This window comes from Notothenia rossii (assembly GCF_949606895.1).
Source record: "Notothenia rossii genome assembly, chromosome: 9".
In the NCBI taxonomy this organism is placed as follows: domain Eukaryota; kingdom Metazoa; phylum Chordata; class Actinopteri; order Perciformes; family Nototheniidae; genus Notothenia; species Notothenia rossii.
Window position 1 is genome coordinate 41,112,868 of NC_136907.1, and position 18,175 is coordinate 41,131,042.

Sequence of the window (18,175 nt, forward strand, 5' to 3'; positions counted from 1 at the left end):
TAACAATGAGGGACAGCCACACAACACAAAGTCAATGCAAAAATGAGAAGGGATTCCGTTCAGTGGTGGTAAAGATATTTTAGCCATCTGTGTCATCAATAATAAACATCCTAAAGGCCTTTCAGTATTTATATTCTATATTACAGTAAATACACATGTATGTATGTAAACAGTACCATAGCTGCCGTAGTTATGCCTTTTATAGATGAGGTTATTTTAAGTCTTGATGGAGTAGCTACAATATTGATAATTCTTTACAAACCTAACTTACAAAACAGGCATTTTTAAGGGGTTTGCTTGTCATCTTGCAGAAAGACCCAATTAAGCATGAATTCAAACTTTTTACAAATCAGCATCATTGTGTTATTCATTCTGGATCATTGTGATCTGGTAATTACAATTTAAATCCAAAAAGAATGTGTTTTGGGTGATGTAAACAAGAACAATTCAGCCCCCTGAACGAACGCAAGAAAACACCAATGATGTTCTGATCAAAGTTATGTGCGTGAGGAGGGCAAAGAACAATGCATAATACCACATTTACAGCACATCTGGTGTTGCTGGGGGATTGTCCCTCCCCCCATTCATTTAGAATTAGATTAGAATAAATTAGATTTACTTTATTGATCCCAAACTGGGAAATTGTCTTGTCTTAGCATTATGTAAAATATCTATTTCAACAGAGGCTCTCTATTGAATACATCATATAAATATACAGAATGAGAACACACCATAATTGACCAACCTACTAACAGAATGTAAACCGAGGATGCTATTTACAGTATTTGTCTGCAAAGTAATTGTAGTAAATTAAGTTCAAATGCAACAAGGTAAAGTGTGAGAAACAATATACATGTATACAAATAAATAAAGTAGGGTTATATAGTACTTTGAATGTGCATCAGTAGGGAATTTTAAAGCAACCTGTGCTTTTAGCCAGTGGAAAGAGAATCAACTTTTGAAGGATTGCGACCCCTAGTAAAAGTGCAAGAGCCAAACACACATGGGCTCTTTCTCATGTATCTAATTCCCCTCCTTACTTACTTATATATTTACTTTGAATTCATTGAAAGTGCGGTATAATGAGACAATTACAGGCTACAGATGCAGACATATACACACACATATATGTACAGTGGGGCAAAAAAGTATTTAGTCAGCCACTAAATGTACAAGTTCTCCCACTTAAAAAGATGAGAGAGGCCTGTAATTTTCATCCTAGGTACACTTCAACGATGAGAGACAGAATGGGGGGAAAGAATCCAGGAAATCACATTGTAGGATATTTAATGAATTAATTGGTAAATTCCTCGGTAAAATAAGTATTTGGTCACCTACAAACAAACAAGATTTCTGGCTCTCACAGACCTGTAACTTCTTCTTTAAGAGCCTCCTCTGTCCTCCACTTGTTAACTGTATTAATGGCACATGTTTGAACTCGTTATCAGTATAAAAGACACCTGTCCACAACCTCAAACAGTCACACTCCAAACTCCACTATGGCCAAGACCAAAGAGCTGTCAAAGGACACCAGAAACAACATTGTTTCTGAACTGAATCTGCAATAGGTAAGCAGCTTGGTGTGAAGAAGTCAACTGTGGGAGCAATTATTAGAAAATGGAAGACATACAAGACCACTGATAATCTCCCTCGATCTGGGGCTCCACGCAAGATCTCACCCCGTGGGGTCAAAATGATCACAAGAACGGTGAGCAAAAATCCCAGAACCACACGGGGGGACCTAGTCAATGACCTGCAGAGAGCTGGGACCAAAGTAACAAAGGCTACCATCAGTAACACACTACGCCGCCAGGGACTCAAATCCTGCAGTGCCAGACGTGTCCCCCTGCTTATGCCAGTACATGTCCAGGCCCATCTGAAGTTTGTTAGAGAGCATTTTGATGATCCAGAAGAGGATTGGGAGAATGTCATATGGTCAGATGAAACCAAAATAGAACTTTTGGTAAAAACTCAGCTAGATTTGTTTGGAGGAGAAAGAATGCTGAGTTGCATCCAAAGAACACCATACCTACTGTGAAACATGGGGGTGGAAACATCATGCTTTGGGGCTGTTTTTCTGCAAAGGGACCAGGACGACTGATCCTTGTAAAGGAAAGAATGAATGGGGCCATGTATCGTGAGATTTTGAGTGATAACCTCCTTCCATCAGCAAGGGCATTGAAGATGAAACGTGGCTGGGTCTTTCAGAATGACAATGATCCCAAACACACCGCCCGGGCAACGAAGGAGTGGCTTCGTAAGAAGCATTTCAAGGTCCTGGAGTGGCCTAGCCAGTCTCCAGATCTCAACCCCATAGAAAATCTTTGGGGGGAGTTGAAAGTCTGTGTTGCCCAGCGACAGTCCCAAAGCGTCACTGCTCTAGAGGAGATCTGCATCGAGGAATGGGCCGAAATACCAGCAACATTGTGGGAAAACCTTGTGAAGACTGTTGGAGATTTGGAGGATGTTTAAAACCAACCTCGTCTCCGCGTGTCGTTTGGTAAGCTGGGTAAATTCGTAAAAAGGAAGGGATTAAGAAACACCAGAATGCAAGTTAAACAATAATCTTGTTTTAATGATACAAAGTAACAATACAAATACAAAGGAATCACGAAGCACTCTGCAGAGTACTCCGGGCTCAGGTTCTACCACGTCTGAGACAGGTCTCAGGAACGGCCAGTCAAAAACAAGAGCGCGAACCAAAGGAAAACACAGGCTTTCATACTGAAACACAGGAGGAGGTGTGTGCGTGCTTTCCCCCAGAGGTCATCTTATTGGGAGAGACCAACACTTGGCCTGTCGCACCCAATCAGTGCGACACAGCAGAAGAAACCCGGAAACAAAAAGTCTCTTTCAGTTTGACGAAGACCAGATACCTTTTGGTGTCTGGAACGAACCTGCTCTAAACAACAAGTTTCCTTATCTTATTTCACATCTTGCAGCCAGCACACACACATCCCCTTTATGGCCCTTTGTCCATCTTCCCCCTTCAGGTTACCACACACAAGTTAAAAGTATGTTTTAAGATATAGTTGTTATAGTTGGCTAAATATACGTAATACATGTAAATCGCTTTCATATCAATAATAACGAGGAACACATTACCTATGCTCTTAAGCAGTATTAGAGATGCTTTCAAATAGTCAAACTTCACACAGGCCCAATATAGAGAACACACTCATCTGTCCTGTTGTCTTTCCAGCCATTTGAGCTATTGTTCACATCTCTACTTCAAATAAAAGGTTTCACATTGTATATTTCCAGCTTCCTTTACACATACTGTTATTATTAATACAAAGTAATTAACCACACACATCTATTTAAAACAAGTAGATTTCCCTGATAATTGAAATGCTGAAAATCTTAAGAAGAATGTCCCCTCCCCCAGCTCTCTCGTCCCTGTCATAAAAGCTGCTTCCATTTCATATAGAGTAATAAAACAAGTTTAAGTTAATTTCTCCACAATGTTTGTAGCCCTCCAGTACCCACATATGAAAGAATAAAAACAGAGGAATCAAATAAAACACCAATACAGGAATAGTTGATAAATGATTATACAGGACATATGATCACAGTAAGGAATACACACACATATTCTCTATGAAGTGACCCTTGTTATAGGTCCGAATATCCTGTCCCCTGAAAGTCATGAGTTTTGGTTGATTAACAGAAGTTTAATTGTTCTTGTGGCTTAATGGCTTCCCTGAACTTCCCTTCACCCCAAAGTCAGCTTACTAGGAATGAATACATTTGATTGATAAGCTCAAAAGGACGTTTATCTTGTTTACTGCTTGGTGACCCAAGTCTCAAGGCCTGCAGGATGTCTAGGAGATAAACATTAATTCTACAAGACTTTAACTGCCTTATATCTGAAAATGTATCCGGGAATTCCCCTGTTGATTGCAAGGACTATTGATAATTAACAGAGAGACCCTAGGGGCCTCTTCTTGGTATCTGCTAGGCAGAAGTCACTCAATGCAGAAATCACAAGTTTAACACACATTCTATATCAGGTGACATTAAAATGAATATACCAGATTGAACTTTCCTGCCATAACACGTTACTTTAATCCTTCAAATAATTCAAATAATCCTTCAAGACTTACAGAAAACGTTCGACCTCTGTCATTGCCAACAAAGGATATATATAACAAAGTATTGAGATTAACTTTTGTTATTGACCAAATACTTATTTTCCACTATAACTTGCAAATAAATTCTTTAAAAATCAGACAATGTGATTTTCTGGATTTTTTTTTTTTCTCATTTTGTCTCTCATAGTTGAGGTATACCTAGGATGAAAATTACAGGCCTCTCATCTTTTTAAGTGGGAGAACTTGCACAATTGGTGGCTGACTAAATACTTTTTTGCCCCACTGTATATAAATATATATATAAGTATGAGAGCACTCTCATAATAACGTAACACAATCAGAGACTGGATAACCCCCATGCAGTTAATAAAATAATATCCAGGGCATGCATGCAGAGCTTTCATTGGCTGAGATAATTCTGGCCGTGCGTCACAACATCTGTTGCCGGAAATAAATCCGCGGAGGACCCATCAGTGTATCCTCGATTATAGCTCCTCCAGAGAGCCTCCTCGATGCTCAATCCTCGGTCCTAGAAGTGCATTTAGAGAAATGAGATGTCCTTCAACATGGCGCGCTGAAATCCATTTCCGGGTCACTACCGGAGGACCGAGGAGTCGAGGAGGGGAAATTATAGGAATGAGAAAGGGCCAGTGTGATCCAGAGATGGGGGGAGCAGTCTGACTCTGTGGAGGACAGAGATGGGGGGAGCTGTCTGACTCTGTGGAGGACAGAGATGGGGGGAGCTGTCTGACTCTGTGCTGGTTGCTGCAGGGTGAAGACACTGACCGGCTGTGTGGAGCCATTGCTGCCATCGCCGAGGTCTTCAAGCTGACAGACCCCACCCTGCTGTTCCTGGAGGTCACCACGCTGGTGTCCAAGTACCCCGACATCAGGTACACACACACACACACGCAATTAAAGGTACTTAAAGCTGTCGTTTGTAGAAATATGTTTTACTCCTGGTGGTGGTTTAAAATAATAAAGTGTTATATGTGCATAGTGCTGTGTGCTGCTGCTGAGATTGAGGTTTGGTAACTCTGAATCATTAACATTGTTTCTTTGGAATCATTCCTTTGAATACTGCCATGGCTTAAAGGGACAAGCAGGAAGAGAACCAGATGCAGTATGGCAAAATGCAGTATCGGATGGTGCACGCATAACTGTTGAGGAAATATTTTCCGAGGCTCATAACTTTGACCTAGTTTATCAGTTTTACTGCCCTCTGCTGTGCTCTCTATGTTTTGTCAGCTTATTCCTGCCTGGTGGCGTCAGCTGATAGGTGTTATAGTGCTTCTCTGTTTTATCTTGTTATGCAGAATGTTGATTATTCTCTCAGAACCAGCTAAATACATGGGACTGGGGAGAGAACTTCAGAATTGGTCAGGCAGGAGTTGTGTTGCCTCGTGGCTGCAGCACATATCTTTTCAACTCTCTGGCCGTAACTTCCGATAACCTCTTCAGTGTGTGCCATCAAGCTCCAGCTCTTCCGTGTATCATTGTGTTTAGACTCCATGCTCCAGAAGTTTCCATTACAAAATGTTTTACTATGGAACGCTGCACAATACTCACACTCATCCACCACCATCTTGGCTACTTAGCAGAAGTTACACAACCAGTCGCAATTGTGGTGGAGCCAAATATTTTTTTTGTTTCCAATTGAATAATTATACAACTATACTGGTGTCAAAAGAAAGCCACTTGTTATTGTATCGGGTTTATTTAGCTTTTAGCCGCTTGTAATGATTTGCTACCACAAACAAAGACGTTGCTAGCTAGCTGCCAAGCATACAGCGGCAGTCATCACTTCAGGTGTGGGTTCAGAGTAACTACAGAGGTTAACAGGGCACAACCTGCAGTGAACTAGGGATAGTATCCAAATGTAGACACAGTACACATGTTACTTTAAAAGTGTCTTGGGTGAGTTTTACACATGAATAATATGAGGTTGATAGCTAAGTGCTCTAACACTGACTCTAATATTGTCCCTCTGGCTTTCCGTAGGGAGGAGCACATCCAGGCGTTGCTGGCGGTGCGGGGCGACGCCAGCAGGGAGATGCGGCAGATGATCATCGGGACTCTGAGCGAGAACAAAGTAACTTACTCTGCTGTCACACAGCCCATCTTCAAAGACATCGCTGTGCCAACCATCACCAACACCATGACGTCCATGACCTCCATGGCAACCGCAAAGCTGCTCAAATAGAGCCAGTCACCGTGACACTATGTCCACTTTCAGAATCCATAACATAAGCACATTTCATTTTATTGTTTAATTCTGTTTGCTGTGCTTCTCTCCCCACCTTTAATGTTTTTATTGTCACCCTGATCACTTCTGCTTCAGCAAATAATACAATTGTAGTTGTAATAATGAGTTGGATGAAAGAAAGAGAATGAATAAAGAAAGACATCTTCAAGATTATAACTGAATCCTCCTACTGTCTGAAGCTCAGAAAAGGCATTTGTTTTTAATCTTTGAACCAGACATCGTAGAGATATCTAGTGAGTAGTACAGTCATTGAGTAAATGTACTTAAATACATGTCACCAAAGCTTACAGCTAACGTTAATCCTATCCTTTAGAAACATATTAAATGCATCTGAGTTTCACTGCCAAAGTCAAACACATGTGACAGTTTGAAGGCTCTATTATAACTATTTATTTTGGGCACAGTACAGGCCACCACATGCACTGTGTGTGATTTACACTTGGCAGACTCTCATTTTGAACACAAACAAATCTTAAATAATTAAACAAAGCAGTATTTAAAATCTGTAGTTTTTACATCAGCAAACCTATTCAACAAGAGTTTACATCCATTCAGTATTTCGTAGATACTACTAATATCTTTTAAGATTGTTACCGTATAATATTGAAATGTCAAGTTGTAACATGCACAACAGAGGTATTGAATAATACCGAACAATTAAAAATGTGCTGTAAAGGATTTCATGGTGTGACAAAGTAATTTGAGACATTGAATTACGGAGTGAGATTAGTGCGTTAGCTATTTTTGGCTTACAGGTTTTCTGCTATTGTGAAGCTGGTTGAGTTCTTACAGAGAGATCACAATGATACACAGCTAAAAGCTCCAATGAAGATTCAGTTCAGAGGAACCGATTGGAATACTGATCAATCAGATCACGAGCCACATATACAGGATCATGACAGGGACAAAAATGCTGCGTATAAAATAAAGAATACATTACAAACAGTACATTTTTTTAGACATCAGTTTTTTACGATCCAAACAACAAGGACATTTTAACCATTTTGTCTCCTGTAGCTGGGTTTTAGGTTGAAATGTGGACAAATCACTGCAGGAAACAGGAAGTGACTCATTATTTCTTGCGTGGCACCTTGTCGCCCAGCGGTTCTTCATCCATCAGTTTCTGCAGAGAGACCACAAAGGATGTGTCACATGAATACAAATAAATAGTGTGACATACAGAATAAAAAAACATTTGTGGAATAGATAAGGATGGTTTTGTTTCATCTAGTCCGAATAATATGTTACAAACACAAGCTATTACCACGATGAACTGCTGAACATTTCTGAATCATTCATTTCTAATGATGTTTTACACATTTCTCAGAATCAAAGTAATTCAGTAGAAGACATCTATTAGTTGTGTCTAATAGGGGGGAGGGGGGGGGCTCACTCTGTATGTCTTTAAAACCTCTGTTAGAGTTTCACCATATAAACTCTATTTTTTCTTTTTCAATGCTGAAGACTTTTTTGTTTGCTGCTCCGTTTTAAATCAAATAGCTATGCATGTCCGACACTGCACTGTGACTTTTATTATTCTACTTTATTCTGTTTTATTTGCATTATCTTTACCTTCTAATGGCTCTTCTTTTAAATACATTTAAATGCACTTAGACTTGTTGTTGAATAGTGCTTTATAAATAAACTCACCACTTTACCCTAATGGTGACAGGTCTGGCCAATAATGAAATCCCTATCCTCCCAACAGACATTTCTCTCAAATGCAACATGAACTCATGGTGGCGCTAGAGATACAGTACTCCAGTGCGGCACTATGGGGAACTGACTGACAAGAGCCATGATGCTAGCATGGCTAAACCAAGCAACCAAAGTGTTATTTATTAATTAAACACACACAAGTAACCTTGTCTGCTGTATGCCTCACACTATCACACAAATGGTTAATAGAAGATCAAGTGTAAAGACATTCTGACTAGATTTTTGACAAATGTAATTGGCAATATTTCGTGTGTATCATCTTATTAATATAAAAAATACAAATATTGAAATACAAATATTGATCAAACACACACACATTGCGCTGACCTGCAGCACTCGGCTGAAGTAGGTGAAGCTGTCCTCCCCCTCCCTGCGGGGGTCCTCCACCTTGTACCTCCTGCAGGCCAGCAGCAGCTCGTTGGAGCTGTAGAGGGGGGCGGGGTCTATGGAGTGGCTGTTGATCAGACTCACCAGGTACTCCCTGTAGTGCTTCCTGGAGACAGACCAAGACATGTTTGACACAGCATGCAGCTTTCTGCTCGTCTGAGAATAACATGTTCGGATGTCACCCGTTTTCTTTTTTGCAGCCTGCCTCTTTTTTCTGGGGTACAAAATGACCCCCAGCACCAATACTAGCAACAAACTGTTCTGTCTGCTGCCGTCTGGCAGACGGTACCGCAGCATCCAACCATGAGAGATTAAAGGTCTGACTGAAGGATGACCACCCAGCACATAAAACATGTTGCTCGGGTTGGAATAAGACGAAGAAATAGTGAATAAAGAAGTCATACTCGCAGAGTCCAGCATGTCCAGGCTGACTCTGAGCTGCACAGTCTGAGTCTGGCTGCTGCCCCCCCTCATCCTTCTGCTCTACCACTCCACACAGACCTGAGACAGGAGGAGGGTCACAAACAAAGAAAGAGGAACAAAGAGCAGAGGGGGGGAATAGCAACAGAAAACAGTCAAGTTGCAGTTCACATCCATGTCTGTCAAAGAAGCAAACATCAGCCCATTTTAGGTATTATTATCAAATCACGTGCAAAATGGCTTCTTTTATGGCAACATGCACAAAGCCTGAATAAGTTAACACTGGAAGTTGGTTGTGGTGATAACCATCATCTGTGATTGGGGTTTTATGTTTTTGAACCAGCAATGCCAAGAAAGCCGGACTCTGTTCGATCATCCCTCTGACCCACCTGTCTGTGTTCCAGGGGGGGGCTCAGTGTTGAAGGCCACTCCATTATTCTGTAAGTCACAAAGACAAGGAAAACAAGCTGTGCTCAAAAGATTCTGTTTATCTACACCAGGTACATGTTTAGGTAGATCAGGAAGATTTAGGTACCTGATGTACCCAAATCTACCTCATCTAATTTCTTCATTTCCTGTAAATTTAAAGATGTGTTTTCCCTCTCTACTTCCTGCGACTGTCAAAGTCAACTTTAATGTCAATCTTACTCAGTTTTATGTTTACAGACAGAGAGATCGAAATGACGTTTCCAACAATCCCGAATGTAAAATTATACAGTATACAAATATGTATAAAATATGTATATCCTATATACACAATCAACAGACACATTTACACATATTATGCACACATTGAGATAAAAAAAACACAACAATCAATATATACAAAATAACAGTAACTTCAATATCTTTGGTTCAAGATTGTCCATAAAATGTGTATTTATTGCAGATTGTCCATAGCAGCGTAAAAAAAGTGTCTGGTAATGGATTTAAGTGTGTGGGGGAGTTATAATCAGGTGGGGGCAGGGGAGAAAGGGGAGAGGGGAGGGAGGGGAAAGAGATGGGAGGGAGGGGAGAGAGGGGAAAGATGGGAGGGAGGGGAGAGAGATGGGAGAGAGGGGAGGGAGGGGAGAGGGGAGAGATGGGAGGGAGGGGAGAGGGAGGAGAGGGGAGAGATGGGAGGGAGGGGAGAGGGAGGAGAGAGATGGGAGGGAGGGGAGAGAGATGGGAGAGGGGAGAGATGGGAGGGAGGGGAGAGGGAGGAGAGGGGAGAGATGGGAGGGAGGGGAGAGGGAGGAGAGAGATGGGAGAGAGGGGAGGCAGGGAGGGGAGGGAGGGGAGAGAGATGGGAGGGAGGGGAGAGAGAGGAGAGAGATGGGAGGGAGGGGAGAGAGGGGGAGATATGGGAGAGAGGGGAAAGAGATGGGAGGGAGAGGGGAGAGAAATGGGAGGGAGGGGAGAGAGATGGGAAGGAGGGGAGAGAGGGGAGAGAGATGGGAGGGGAGAGAGATGGGGCGGGGGGGAGAGAGAGGGGAGAGATGGGAGATGGGAGAGAGAGGGGAGAGAGATGGGAAGGGAGAGAGGTGGGAGGGGGGAGAGGGAGGGGAGAGAGATGGGAGGGAGGGAAGAGAGGGGAGAGGGAGGGGAGAGAGATGGGAGGGAGGGGAGAGAGATGGGAGGGAGGGGAGAGAGGGGGAGATATGGGAGAGAGGGGAAAGAGATGGGAGGGAGGGGAGAGAGGGGAGAGAAATGGGAGGGAGGGGAGAGAGATGGGAAGGAGGGGAGAGAGGGGAGAGAGATGGGAGGGGAGATAGATGGGAGGGAGGGGAGAGAGAGGGGAGAGATGGGAGATGGGAGAGAGAGGGGAGAGAGATGGGAAGGGAGAGAGGTGGGAGGGGGGAGAGGGAGGGGAGAGAGATGGGAGGGAGGGGAGAGAGGGGAGAGGGAGGGGAGAGAGATGGGAGGGAGGGAAGAGAGGGGAGGGATGGGAGAGAGATGGGAGGGAGGGGAGAGAGGGGAGAGAGATGGGAGGGAGGGGAGAGATGGAAGGGAGGGGAGAGAACTGGGAGGGAGGAGAGAGAGGGGAGAGAGATGGGAGGGAGGGGAGAGAGGGGAGAGAGATGGGAGGGAGGGGAGAGATGGGAGGGAGGGGAGAGAATTGGGAGGGAGGGGAGGGAGGGGAGAGGGAGGGGAGGGAGGGGAGAGAGATGGGAGAGAGGGGAGAGAGATGGGAGGGAGGGGAGATGGGGGAGAGAGATGGGAGGGAGGGGAGAGAGGAGAGAAAGATGGGAGGGAGGAGAGAGAGGGGAGAGATGGGAGGGAGGGGAGAGGGAAGAGATGGGAGAGAGGGGAGAAAGGGGAGAGACGGGAGGGAGGGGAAGAGATGGGAGGGAGGGGAGAGGGCAACACATCCTCACTCCCAGGTCGGCCTATGTTGACTTTATGTCAAGTCCCCTATGTCGGCTTTTTCCAACGCACGGGGGGGTTGCTCTTAGCGTACATTTTCAACTTTCCGGGATGTCCATAGGTTTCTATATAGCTCCCTAAACATATGTTGTAGACGACTTGAGATCGCGAGCGAATGCTACCCGTAGATCCATTCTCACAGCGTTTATCAACCTTTTTCTAACTTAATATCAAGCCACACTTATTGTTTTTACTTCTTTATTTTTAATTGAACAATGTAGGACTTTTGTTGCTGTCAGTTATGGGGAGAGTAGGGGCTCAGAATACTGAAATCTGTATTGTTTCTGCGTTTTTTCCTTCTAATTTTGTATTCTGTTCTAAACCACACACTGTTATTTACTCAACAATAACACATAATTATCCTTGTGTTTATTTATTTGTTTGATTAATAAACACAAGTTGGAGTCCGTCAGGACCGAGGGTCGGAGCAGCTCATACAGGAGTAGCCTAGTTGCTTTAGAGAATTTTACACCCGGAAGTAAGTATTCTCTCCGCTTCGCTTAACAAACCTTGTGATAGTCCTCAAGCTCTGTGATTGGAGAGTGTGTGCCGAGGGTTACGCCGAGCGTCGAACAGCACTTTGAAATGGGATGGAACCGCGGCAGACTGTCCAAAACTGGATTTGAACGGGTCCACCCCGTCGCCGCCTTCCCCACCCCGTCCCCAGAACTACACATGCTGGCTATTGTGTGTTTCGCAACATGTTTAATTTCTATGGCACGTCTCTACTGGGAGTTGTAGTTTTAAAAGACGTTTTCATATTTCCCATAATAAGAAGTTGCCAGTATTAAATTGTGTACATCCCTGGAGGTTTAGGGGATAGGAACACTCACATTTAAAACATATAATTAATACATGGGTGAAAATTGCTTGTGCCCATAACGGTCAGCATTAATATATACCCACATGCCAGCTAAGGTCAGAAGAGCTTTATTTAACAGCTGGTCTTATGTCTGTGACCCCTCCTGTTGTTAATTGATAAGCCTGAAACATGCACTTGTCAAGGTTCAGAGGCAAATCTGGCAGTAGACATCGATCATCTTAAGATAAGATATACTTTATTGATCCCAAGTTGAAAACAGTTGCGTTAAATCAGCATGTGTAACAGTTGTAAATATGCAGTGGTGTTTAATTGTAAATCATTTAGTATAATCACACACATTCTGTGTTTTATTTAATAATTCTGTGTTCTTTATTTATTGATTGTTCAATACCTGACAAGGCCGGAGATTAAAAACTTGGGTCGCAGGTTCCTCAACAGTGCATTACAAGACATCTATCAATATGTGTGTATACCTCCACCACACCATTAAACTGTCGTATTCTGCACATTTCTTATACTATCTACATACATCTTATAAGAGTATACTACATATGTATAATATCAGTTAAAATAAGTTCTTAAACATACAGTGGTTAACATTGCAGGAAAGCAATATATTAGTACTTTGTCAGGCTTAATATGTATACCCCCAAAGCTTTTTTCTTATTCAAAATAAGACCTTAACCTAAAGTATTCTTTAATGTTTAAATAAAGCCTTATTAGTTTGTCTGTCTGTGTCTCCTATTAATATCTAATAATACAAATAATACATTTCAATAACGTGCTTTAACCACCAGGTGTCCCTTTCTATCAGCTGTGCACCGTTATGGTGTAAATATACCAATATACTGATTGGATCAAATATAAAAGTCAGCTGAATTAGTATTGATACTGCAAGGACACTTATATTGTGAAGAGGAATTAAAGATTTTGTTTAGTTGCTGATATATTTATGATCCACGTCACATATTCAGTTTCTGCGGCAGTTGTTCATGTTTGTCTAGAAGTCTTCTCATCAGGGCTCTATAAATAGAGAACTACGGCAGAAAAAAGTCCTACATTATTCAATTAAAATAAAGGAGTAAAAACAATAAGTGTGGCTTGATATTGAGTAAGAAAAAGGTTGATAAACGCTGTGAGAATGGATCTGCGGGTAGCATTCGCTCGCGATCTAAAGATGGGAGGGAGGGGAGAGAGATGGGAGGGAGGGGAGGGGAGAGAGGGGAGATGGGAGAGAGAGGGGAGAGAGATGGGAGAGAGTTCAGCCTCCTGACAGCCTGGTGGATGAAGCTGTTTTTCAGTCTGGTTGTGCTCGACCTCAGGCTGCGGAACCTCCGCCCTGAAGGCAGGAAGGTGAAGGGGCAGGTGGAGGGATGGAAGGGGTCACCCACGTTTCATTACATTACATGTTACTTGTTAGACGCTTTTATCCAAAGCGACTTACATACTCAATCCTGTGGACAATCCCAGGAGCAATTTGGGGTGAAGTGTCTTGCCCAGGGACACAACGACATTCTGACTGCAGTGGGGTTTGAACCTGTGCTCCCTTGATCCGAACACCAACGCTCTATCCACTGCGCCACACGCCACAATTCAGAGTGCTCTGCGGGTGAGGCGGGTGTTATAAATGTCCAGGAGTGATGGGAGTGAGGCACCGATGATCCTCTCAGCATTGTTTACGAAGCGCTGCAGTGTCTTGCGGTTGGGTGCTGTGCAGCTTCCGAACCACAAGGTGATGCAGCTGCTGAGGATGCTCTTGATGGTAGAAGGAGAGCATGATGGGGGGGCTCCTGCCCTCTTCAGTTTGCGGACGAAGTAGAGGCGCTGCTCAGTGATGTTCACCACCAAGCATTTGGTATAGCTCACCTGCTCCACAGCAGCACCACCGATGGTCAATGGTGGTTCTCCTGAAGTCGAAGTTCTCCACATTGAGAGTGGGTCTCATTGTTGTTGCTGATGAGACCCACCACGGTTGTGTCATCCGCAAACTTGATGAAGACTGTGTATGGGTTCAGCCTGTGATATGTGACAGTGTGGAGCTTTAAAATGTTAGGTTTAAAGTGCAATCATTTTACTGAGGTTACATATTGTGTGTGTGTGTGTGTGTGTGTGTGTGTGTGTGTGTGTGTGTGTGTGTGTGTGTGTGTGTGTGTGTGTGTGTGTGTGTGTGTGTGTGTGTGTGTGTGTGTGTGTGTGTGTGTGTGTGTGCGTGTGTGCGTGCGTGCGTGCATGCGTGCGTGCGTGTGTGTGTACCTGCAGTAAGGTTTGCAGTCTGGAAGGTTCCCAGTCTCTCAGATAGAAGAGGCAGTCTCTGGGATGGTGGGCATGTAATCCAGACACACTGCACTCGTCCACTGCACAGGTCTGAGGAGAGGGGACATGTTCAGGTCTGACAGATGTTAATGCTCAGGTTTGTCAGATGTTAAAAGTCCCATGTCATGCTTTTCCGGTTGTTATCCTCTTTAAAATGTTTAGGTTTAAAGTGCAATCATTTTACTGAGGTTACATATTGTGTGTAAACCGTTTTTCTGCATGTAAACGGTCTGCATAGTCACAAGTCCTCAAAGTACACCCTGTTGCGAGTAAAACTATAACACAGAAAAGACCTGTCTATGCTGCCCCAGAACCAACCCGGTATCACGGCAAGACGTAAACATGTGACGATTTACCATGCTGGGAGACGTGAAGATGTCACGATTTCGTCCCTTCAAACGTGACATTTACACGGTACTACTAATATTGTTAACCCATGTTAACCAGTGGAGAAATAACCGGAAATGCCAAGCAAACGCTACCCCGACGTAATGATTTATTTTTTAATAGTCACACTCGATTACGCAGATTTACTTGTTGCCCCAGCTGGTCGACACCTCTTTTAGCGGAAAAAAAGGCTACATTAATGTATTAAATCAATGTTAATCCATGTGTGTGAATGTGGAATTAACGGACGTGATGTTGTGCGATTGAGTTGCCAGGCAACAGCTTCGGTTCATGTTAATTTACAAACTCTTCAACTACAACTGTAGTTATATTTAAAAACATGTTAGAAGGCTTCACGAAATACTTTAATGTAAATTAAAATGTAAATATGAAGGAATATGTGTATACCAAAATACATTGGTCATAAACGAAACCGGAAACTGACGTAGGCAAGATCCTCGGCTCGATGATTGGATGGTTTAGCCGCAATGCATGCTGGGATTTGGTGTTTATGTGATGTGAAATCTGAAAACGTTTTCTAAAAACAAAATAATACTTTATTCCGAGTGTGCTTGCTTTTCTTTTTGAAAGTCATCACATAACGGCATTGTAATACACGGTTCGGCTGCATTAAATATTACATATCTGCCGTAATTCTCTATTTATAGAGCCCTGCTGAGAAAACTTCTAGACAAACAGGAGAACTGCCGACAAAACTGAAAACGTGACGTGGATCATAAATATATAAGCAATTAAACAACATCTTACATTTCTTTTCACACAATACGTCTCTTTGCAATATCAACACTAATTCGGCTGACTTTTATATTTCATCCAATTGGTAGATAGGCTGTATTTACACCATAACGGTGCAGAGCTTATAGAAACGGACACCTGGTGGTTTAAGAACGTTATTGAATTTTATTATTTTATTATTAGATATTAATAGGATCCCTATAAAGTATATTCATTACTCGTTATTCTCTACTAATAGTTAATTAAAGACTGTATAATGACTAGTTTGCACATCCCTTTCAAGATTTCAAGACTTTCTAAGCTAAGGTTTATTGACATATCATAGTATACACAACTACGGTGTTGTTATGCAATGAATGAAAAACTTGGGTCGCAGGTTCCTCAACAGTGCATAACAAGAAATCTATCAATATGTGTGTATACCTCCACCATTAAACTGTCATTCTGCACATTTCTTATACTATCTACATACATCTTATAAGAGTATAATATGTATAATATCAGTTTAATAATAAAAAAATAATAAACAATGTTAACTAGTGCTTAAACATAGTTAACATTGCAGGAAAGCAATATATTAGACGTTAAGTACTTTGTCAGGCTTAATATTTATCTGTAGATACAAATGTCACTGTGTGTGTTGTGTGCTCTGCATGTGTGACCATTAGAGAGGGTTTCATCCCTCCATATTCTTCTTCTATACCCCCAAAGCTTTTTTCTTATTCAAAAGAAGACCTTAACCTAAAGTACTCTTTAATCTTTAAATTAAGCCTTATTAGTTTGTCTGTTTTGCACATCCTCCTATTAATATCTAATAATAAAATAATACAATTCAATAACGTGCTTTAACCACCAGGTGTCCCTTTCTATCAGCTCTGCACCGTTATGGTGTAAATACAGCCTATCTACCAATTCGATCAAATATAAAAGTCAGCCGAATTAGTGTTGATACTGCAAGGAGAAGTATTGTGTGAAATCAGCAAAAACACGTGGGTTTGCTATCCTGGATCCAAAATGGTGGAATGAGCTCCCCATTGAAATCAGGACAGCAGAAAGCTTACACATCTTCCGGCGACGGCTGAAAACTCATCTCTTTAGACTCCACTTCGAGCGATTGAATTACTAACAAAGCACTTATATACTAATAAAGGGCTGGCTTTTCTAAAGGCAGTTGAGTAGCACTTGAAATGTTTGGCTCTATGAAACCTGATGTACTTATATGATTCTGTTTTCTTCAAGGTTGTATCTTCCCGGTCGAATGCACTTATTGTAAGTCGCTTTGGATAAAAGCGTCAGCTAAATGCAATTTAATGTAATGAAAAGAAATGTAAGATGTTGTTTAATTGTTTATATATTTATGATCCACGTCACGTTTTCAGTTTTGGCGGCAGTTGTTCCTGTCTTCTCAGCAGGGCTCTATAAATAGAGAACTACGGCAGATATGTAATATTTAATGCAGCCGAACCGTGTATTACAATGCCGTTATATGATGACTTTGAAAGAGAAAAGCAAGCACACTCGGAATAAAGTATTATTTTATTTTTAAAACGTTTTCAGATTTCACATCACATAAACACCAAATCCCAGCATGCGTTGCGGCTAAACCATCCAATCATCGAGCTGAGGATTTTGCCTACGTCAGTTTCCGGTTTCGTTTATGACGGATGTATTTTGTTATACACACATTCCTTCACATTTAAATTTTAATTTGCATTAAAGTATTTCGTGAGGCCTTCTAACATGTTTTTAAATATAACTACAGTTGTAGTTGAAGAGTTTGTAAATTAACATGAACCGAAGCTGTTGCCTGCCAACTCAATCGCACAACGTCACCTCCGTTAATTCCACATCCACATGCATGGATTATCATCGATTTAATACATTAATGTAGCCTTTGTTTCTGCTAAAAGAGGTGTCGACCAGCTGGGGCAACAAGAAAATCGGCGTAATCAAGTGTGACTATTAAAAAATAAATCATTGCGTCGGGTTAGCATTTGCTTGGCATTTCCGGGTATTTCTCCACTGGTTAACATGGGTTAACAATACCGTGTAAATGTCACGTTTGAAGGGACGAAATCGTGACATCTTCACGTCTCCCAGCATGGTCAATCGTCACATGTTCACGTCTTGCCGTGATATCGGGTTGCCCAGAACGCCTCGTTGGAGATTTTTAGATTCTTCCCGGTACCAAGTGACACAACGACAATCCAAATGGACCTATTGGTTCAAATGGACCAATCCGTGCATCTCCTCACACAACAGGATCCCTTGGCGTCACTATCAAACGCAGTGGGGGGACCTTTAGCATCGAGCATAGAGCTCCCTGAACGTTGGTAATAGACGAGTTGGGATCGTGGAGAAATACTCACTCAGCCGTATCTTTTCTCAGCCGCGATACTCGGCGGAGTTTCGCCGGCACACTCAGCTTTATCTTTTCTAGACCGCAGCTGCGTGGATCTCCACTCACAGTTCGCCACACACTCAAGTGGGTGCTCAGGCTGAGTTTCACCGTGTCTCGCTGCCTCGCAGACCCCGCGCTGCAACCAGGAAACTAAACCAGTAATACAGCTCACACTGTCGGCTCCTCGAGTCTCAAAGGGAGCG

At 42.4% G+C, this 18,175-nt stretch overlaps 2 protein-coding genes across 6 annotated transcripts in view; one reads left to right on the forward strand and one right to left on the reverse strand.

The window, feature by feature from the left end:
- Nucleotides 1–6,516, forward strand: part of exoc3 (exocyst complex component 3) — a 32,799-nt gene extending 26,283 nt beyond the window's left edge. For both annotated transcript variants that reach the window (XM_079647946.1, XM_079647945.1), the window contains exons 15-16: nt 4,866–4,987; nt 6,096–6,516. In XM_079647946.1, coding sequence (XP_079504072.1) covers nt 4,866–4,987; nt 6,096–6,297 — 324 coding nt within the window. In that variant the 3' untranslated portion in view covers nt 6,298–6,516. The remainder of the gene's footprint in view (nt 1–4,865; nt 4,988–6,095) is intronic.
- A 219-nt stretch (nt 6,517–6,735) lies between these two features.
- The window catches only part of rnf31 (ring finger protein 31), a 155,325-nt gene continuing 143,885 nt past the window's right edge, over nt 6,736–18,175 (reverse strand). For 3 of the 4 annotated variants that reach the window (XM_079647943.1, XM_079647942.1, XM_079647941.1), the window contains 5 exons: nt 14,369–14,479; nt 9,276–9,324; nt 8,871–8,967; nt 8,407–8,572; nt 6,736–7,483 (listed from right to left, as the gene is read on the reverse strand). In XM_079647943.1, coding sequence (XP_079504069.1) covers nt 7,433–7,483; nt 8,407–8,572; nt 8,871–8,967; nt 9,276–9,324; nt 14,369–14,479 — 474 coding nt within the window. In that variant the 3' untranslated portion in view covers nt 6,736–7,432. Of the gene's footprint in view, nt 7,484–8,406; nt 8,573–8,870; nt 8,968–9,275; nt 9,325–14,368; nt 14,480–18,175 lie in introns of those variants that run through there. The other variant, XM_079647944.1, reaches the window with a different exon arrangement.